At 50.1% G+C, this 7,500-nt stretch overlaps 1 protein-coding gene across 1 annotated transcript in view; it reads left to right on the top strand.

Moving 5' to 3' along the window:
- The window catches only part of LOC106563911 (protein kinase C beta type), a 180,215-nt gene that overhangs the window by 159,414 nt on the left and 13,301 nt on the right, over positions 1-7,500 (top strand). Inside the window, 1 exon segment of the mRNA XM_082976102.1 lies at positions 3,319-3,459. Within this exon segment, the coding sequence (XP_082832228.1) occupies positions 3,319-3,459 (141 nt within the window).

The raw sequence follows: 7,500 nt of genomic DNA, 5'->3' as shown, positions 1-7,500 counted from the left end.
CTCTAACCCCCTCCCTGTCTCTATGGAGCCTATAGCCTCTAACCCTCTCCCTGCCTGTCTCTACGGAGCCTCTAACCCCGTCCCTGTCTCTATGGAGCCTCTATCCCCCTCCCTGTCTCTATGGAGCCTATAGCTTCTAACCCCCTCCCTGTCTCTATGGAGCCTCTAACCCCCTCCCTGTCTCTACGGATTCTCTAACCCCCTCCCTGTCTCTACGGAGCCTCTAACCCCCTCCCTGCCTCTATGGAGCCTCTAACCCCCTTCCTGTTTCTATGGAGCCTCTAACCCCCTCCCTGCCTCTATGGAGCCTCTAACCCCCTCCCTGCCTCTATGGAGCCTCTAAAGTCTATCCCCCTCCCTGTCTCTATGGAGCCTCTAACCCCCTCCCTGTCTCTATGGAGCCTCTAACCCCCTCCCGACTCTATGGAGCCTCTAACCCCCTCCCTGTCTCTACGGAGCCTCTAACCCGTCCCTCCCTGACTCTATGGAGCCTCTATCCCCCTCCCATCTCTATGGAGTCTCTAACCCCCTCCCTGGCTCTATGGAGCCTCTAACCCCCTCCCTGTCTCTATGGAGCCTCTAACCCCCTCCCTGTCTCTATGGAGCTCTCTAACCCCCTCCCTGTCTCTATGGAGCCTCTAACCCCCTCCCTGTCTCTACGGAGCCTCTAACGTCTAACCCCCTCCCTGTCTCTATGGAGCCTCTAACCCCCTCCCTGTCTCAACCCCATCCCTGTGTTTATGGAGCCTCTAACCCCCTCCCTGTCTCTATGGAGGCTCTAACCCCCTCCCTGTCTCTATGGAGCCTCTAATCCCCTCCCTGGCTCTATGGAGCCTCTAACCCCCTCCCTGGCTCTATGGAGCCTCTAGCCTCTAACCCCCTCCCTGTCTCTATGGTGCCTCTAACCCCCTCCCTGGCTCTACGGAGCCTCTAACGTCTAACCCCCTCCCTGGCTCTATGGAGCCTCTAACCCCCTCCCTGTCTCTATGGAGCCTCTAACCCCCTCCCTGTCTCTATGGAGCCTCTATCCCCCTCCCTGTCTCTATGGAGCCTATAGCCTCTAACCCCCTCCCTGTCTCTATGGAGCCTATAGCCTCTAACCCCCTCCCTGCTGGCTCTACTGAGCCTCTAACCCCGTCCTGTCTCTATGGAGCCTCTATCCCCCTCCCTGTCTCTATGGAGCCTATAGCCTCTAACCCCCTCCCTGTCTCTATGGAGCCTCTAACCCCCTCCCTGTCTCTACGGAGCCTCTAACCCCCTCCCTGTCTCTACGGAGCCTCTAACCCCCTCCCTGCCTCTATGGAGCCTCTAACCCCCTTCCTGTTTCTATGGAGCCTCTAACCCCCTCCCTGCCTCTATGGAGCCTCTAACCCCCTCCCTGCCTCTATGGAGCCTCCAACCTCTATCCCCCTCCCTGTCTCTATGGAGCCTCTAACCCCCTCCCTGTCTCTATGGAGCCTCTAAGCCCCTCCCGACTCTATGGAGCCTCTAACCCCCTCCCTGTCTCTACGGAGCCTCTAACCCCGTCCCTCCCTGTCTCTATGGAGCCTCTATCCCCCTCCCTGTCTCTATGGAGCCTCTAACCCCCCTCCCTGGCTCTATGGAGCCTCTAACACCCCTCCCTGGCTCTATGGAGCCTCTAACCCCCTCCCTGTCTCTATGGACTCTCTAACCCCCTCCCTGACTCTATGGAGCCTCTAACCCCCTCCCTGTCTCTATGGAGCCTCTAACCCCCTCCCTGTCTATATGGAGCCTCTAACCCCCTCCCTGGCTCTATGGAGCCTCTAACCCCTCCCTGTCTCTACGGAGCCTCTAACCTCTATCCCCTCCCTGTCTCTATGGAGCCTCTAACCCCCTCCCCGACTCTATGGAGCCTCTAACCCCTCCCTGTCTCTACGGAGCCTCTAACCCCCTCCCTGTCTCTATGGAGCCTCTAACCTCTATCCCCCTCCCTGTCTCTATGGAGCCTCTAACCCCCTCCCTGGCTCTATGGAGCCTCTAACCCCCTCCCTGTCTCTATGGAGCCTCTAACCCCCTCCCTGTCCTCTATGGAGCCTCTAACCTCTATCCCCCTCCCTGTCTCTATGGAGCCTCTAACCCCCTCCCTGTCTCTATGGAGCCTCTAACCCCCTCCCTGTCTCTATGGAGCCTCTAACCCCCTCCCTGTCTCTACGGAGCCTCTAACCTCCATCCCCCTCCCTGTCTCTATGGAGCCTCTATCCCCCTCCCTGTCTCTACGGAGCCTCTAACCCCCTCCCTGGCTCTATGGAGCCTCTAACCTCTATCTCCCTCCCTGGCTCTATGGAGCCTCTAACCCCCTCCCTGGCTCTATGGAGCCTCTAACCCCCCTCCCTGTCTCTATGGAGCCTCTAACCCCCTCCCTGTTTCTATGGAGCCTCTAACCCCCCTCCCTGACTCTATGGAGCCTCTAACCCCCTCCCTGTCTCTATGGAGCCTCTAACCCCCCTCGCTGTCTCTATGGAGCCTCTAACCCCCTCCCTGTCTCTATGGAGCCTCTAACCCCTCCCTGTCTCTACGGAGCCTCTAACCCCCTCTCTGTCTCTACGGAGCCTCTAACCCCCTCCCTGACTCTATGGAGCCTCTAACCCCCTCCCTGTCTCTATGGAGCTTCTAACCCCCTCCCTGCCTCTATGGACCCTCTAACCTCCCTCCCTGTCTCTATGGAGCCTCTAACCCCCTCCCTGTCTCTACGGAGCCTCTAACCCCCTCCCTGTCTCTATGGAGCCTCTAACCCCCTCCCTGTCTCTACGGAGCCTCTAACCCCCTCCCTGTCTCTATGGAACCTCTAAACTCTAACCCCCTCCCTGGCTCTATGGAGCCTCTAAACTCTAACCCCCTCCCTGTCTCTATGGAGCCTCTAACCCCCTCCCTGTCTCTATGGAGCCTCTAACCCCTCCTGTCTCTCGGAGCCTCCTAACCCCCTCCCTGTCTCTACGGAGCCTCTAACCCCCTCCCTGCCTCTATGGAGCCTCTAACCCCCTTCCTGTCTCTATGGAGCCTCTAACCCCCTCCCTGCCTCTATGGAGCCTCTAACCCCCTCCCTGCCTCTATGGAGCCTCTAACCTCTATCCCCCTCCCTGTCTCTATGGAGCCTCTTACCCCCTCCCTGTCTCTATGGAGCCTCTAACCCCCTCCCGACTCTATGGAGCCTCTAACCCCCTCCCTGTCTCTACGGAGCCTCTAACCCCGTCCCTCCCTGTCTCTATGGAGCCTCTAACCCCCTCCCTGTCTCTACGGAGCCTCTAACCCCCTCCCTGTCTCTACGGAGCCTCTAACCCCGTCCCTCCCTGTCTCTAGTTGATGACTAAGCACCCTGGGAAGCGTCTGGGCTGTGGTCCTGAGGGGGAGCGAGACATCAGGGACCACGGGTTCTTCCGCTATATGGACTGGGACAAACTGGAGAACAAGGAAGTGCAACCGCCATTCAAACCCAAAGCTGTAAGTCTCCGCTGTCTCTCTCTGTCCCCTCCTGTCCTTTCAGCTGGTCAATGTTGATGATGGTGATGGTGGTGATGATGGTGATGGTGGTGGTGGTGGTGGTGGTGGTGATGATGGTGGTGATGATGATGATGGTGGTGATGATGGTGGTGATGGTGTGATGGTGGTGATGATGATGATGGTGATGATGATGGTGGTGATGGTAGTGATGGTAGTGATGGTGATGATGGTGATGGTGATGATGATGGTGGTGATGGTGATGATGGTGATGATGGTGATAGTGGTGGTGATGATGATGGTGATGATGGTGGTGATGGTGGTGATGGTGATGGTGGTGATGATGGTGGTGAGTGGTGATGATGATGGTGATGGTGGTGATGGTGATGATGGTGATGATGGTGGTGATGGTGATGATGGTGGTGATGGTGGTGATGATGGTGATGGTGGTGATGATGGTGATGATGATGGTGATGATGGTGGTGATGGTGGTGATGGTGAGTGATGGTGGTGATGGTGGTGATGATGGTGATGTAGTGGTGGTGATGGTGGTGATGATGGTGATAGTGGTGATGATGGTGATGATGGTGGTGATGATGGTGATAGTGGTGGTGATGGTAGTGATGGTGTGTCTGATGTTAGTTGTGTGTTGATGGTGAACTGCAGTTTACTGGTGTTCCAGAGTGTTTCAGCTCCACCTTGTTGTTCCATCAAAAGGTCAGAAGGCAGAATGTGTCAGAACAGAACCTTAATGAGTCCAGACCTTTTCCTCTCTCCCTGTCTTCTGCTCTTCCCCTCTCTCTCTCTCTCTCTCTCTCTCTCTCTCTCTCTCTCTCTCTCTCTCTCTCTCTCTCTCTCTCTCTCTCTCTCTCTCTCCTCTCTCCCTCCTCTCTCTCTCTCTCTCTCTCTCTCTCTCTCTCTCTCTCTCTCCTCTCTCTCTCTCTCTCTCTCTCTCCCTCTCTCTCTCTCTCTCTCTCTCTCTCTCTCTCTCTCTCTCCCTCTTCCCTCTCTCTCTCTCTCTCTCTCTCTCTCTCTCTCTCTCTCTCTCTCTCTCTCTCTCTCTCTCTCTCTCTCTCTCTCTCTCTCTCTCTCTCTCTCTCTCTCTCTCTCTCTCTCTCTCTCTCTCTCTCTCTCTCTCTCTCTCTCTCTCTCTCTCTCTCTCTCTCTCTCTCTCTCTCCCTCTCTCTCTGTCTTCGTAGCTGTCAGGAGACATCAGACCTCCTGTTGTTTAGTTGTGCCTGCTGAGAGAGAAATAGACCGACAGAGATAGAGAGAAGAGAGCTAGAGAGAGATGTATAATACAGCAGGAATTAAACTACACTTAGGAAATACAGCAGGAACAAAACTACACTTAGGAAATAGAGCAGGGACAAAACTACACTAATACAGCAGGAACAAAACTACACTTAGGAAATACAGCAGGAACAAAACTACACTTAGGAAATACAGCAGGAACAAAACTACACTAATACAGCAGGAACAAAACTACACTTAGGAAATACAGCAGGAACAAAACTACACTAATACAGCAGGAACAAAATTACACTAATACAGCAGAAATAAAACTACACTAATACAGCAGGAACAAAATTACACTTAGGAAATACAGCAGGAATAAAATTACACTTAGGAAATACAGCAGGAACAAAACTACACTTAGGAAATACAGCAGGAACGAAACTACACTAATACAGCAGGAACAAAACTACACTTAGGAAATACAGCAGGAACAAAACTACACTAATACAGCAGGAACAAAACTACACTTAATACAGCAGGAACAAAATTACACTAATACAGCAGGAACAAAACTACACTTGGAATACAGCAGGAACAAAACTATACTTAGGAAATACAGCAGGAACAAAACTACACTAATACAGCAGGAACAAAACTACACTTAGGAAATACAGCAGGAATAAAATTACACTTAGGAAATACAGCAGGAACAAAATTACACTTAGGAAATACAGCAGGAACAAAATTACACTTAGGAAATACAGCAGGAACAAAATTACACTTAGGAAATACAGCAGGAACAAAATTACACTAATACAGCAGGAACAAAATTGCACTTAGGAAATACAGCAGGAACAAAATTGCACTTAGGAAATACAGCAGGAACAAAACTACACTTAGGAAATACAGCGGAAAATAAAAATGCAAAGAGAATAGAAAATAAATATAGCTGCGAGCATCGATGAACGGTGTTCACAGGATGACAGGAAGGACAGAAGGTCAGTTGGATTAACAAAGCAAAGCGCTCTATCATGTAGGACCTATCTTCCTTTATGTACGTACAGTAAAAGCATTACCGTGTTTATCTCTCACGGAACCAACAGGGATGTTGATTGATTGATCCATGTTGACGCGATGGCGTCACGCAGTTGCTGCTGATCAGACGTCCCGTTCCGTCTCGTCCCAAAGAGGCTTTATTGGGTTTGAGGTCCTGGGGGGACGGGGACTGGGGATGGGGGACTGGGGACGAGGGACTGGGGACGGGGGACTGACCAGGCCACTCGAATAAACTGAACTCGCTGTCATATTCCAGGATGTGTTTTTTTTCCGCTTCTTGTCCAGTGTTGGTGATCGCGTGCCCACTGGAGACTTTTTCTACTTAGTTTTTTGTTGTTGTTGTTGTTGTTGTTGTTGTTACTGTTACTGTTGTTGTTGTTGTTGTTGTTGTTGTCGTTGTTGTTATTGTTGTTGTGGTTGTTGTTGTTGTTGTTGTTTTACCTCTCTCAGTCAACGAGTTTTGGACCCGCTGGACTGCCGTTGACTGGATGTTGTTTTTTGTTTGTTTTTGTTTGTTGTAAAAGCCTAGACGATGTCGTGTGTGTGAAAAGTCCCAGGAAGGACAGACGTTTCTGAGATACTGGGTCCGGGAGCACCTGGCATCGACGGTCGTACCACGCTCAAAAAAGGACCTTGGGTCACGTGTTTTGTTGTTGCCCGTTCTAAACGTTCAATGGGACCAGTAACTGAATGCCTCGATGCCTGTCTGCCTGCTTTATATAACAAGCTACGACCACGTGACTCTCTGTCTGGAGGAGCGATCCAATTGTGGTGAATGGGACGGTGTACCTAATAAACTGTCCGGTGGACCAGTAACTGAATGCCTCGATGCCTGTCTGCCTGCTTTATATAACAAGCTACGACCACGTGACTCACTGTCTGGAGGAGCGATCCAATTGTGGTGAACGGTGGACGGTGTACCTAATAAACTGTCCGGGGAATGCGTAGGTACACTGCGGCCCATATTTGAACACGAGCGACTATTGTAATCAGTCTATATTCAAAATCTATAATGAATTTGACATTTGGTTTTCGAAGGAGAAGATGATTGTATTTTGAGGTAAATAATAAGTTGTTAAAATGAGTTTATTGTTTGTTGTTGAGACAATCAATACCATGTTTTACATTGATAGATCGTTGTGGAGGGGATTTACATTGGTTTAAATGGAAAACGTAAAATCTTTTTAACCAATCCCTTACCGTTACTGAAACTAAGTTCACGGTCCACGTTTTCGTTGGTCCTACGGTTCAGATGATGTTTAGGATAAAAAATATATATTTGTATTTATTTATATATATATATATATTTTTAAAGCATTAGCGTTACAATAGTAAAAAAAAAAAGGTTAATTAATTGTTTCATTATTATTATTTTTTATTTAAGGTATTGTTGCCAAACTGAACATGGTGCATCGTGGTTAATTTCTTTGACGAGCCTAATATATTTGACGTCGATAGGCCGTTGTGGAGGGGATTTTTACAAAGGATTTAAATGGACACGTAAAAATCTGATTTCCTGATTCATCAATGACTCAGCCATCTCTTAACCAATCAAACTCTGTTTCTCAACCTCTCTGTTAACCCTAAATAACCTCTCTGTTAACCCCATAATAACCTCTCTGTCAACCCCATAATAACCTCTCTGTCAACCCCATAATAACCTCTCTGTTAACCCCATAATAACAATAGGTTTCACAGCCCCTCTGTTAACCCCATAATAACAACAGGTTTCAGAAAGGGACAGAGACA

This window comes from Salmo salar, chromosome 06 (assembly GCF_965601325.2).
Source record: "Salmo salar chromosome 06, fSalSal1, whole genome shotgun sequence".
NCBI classification, from domain to species: domain Eukaryota; kingdom Metazoa; phylum Chordata; class Actinopteri; order Salmoniformes; family Salmonidae; genus Salmo; species Salmo salar.
Note: the sequence above shows the minus strand (reverse complement) of the source record. Positions and strands in the feature narration are given on the sequence as shown.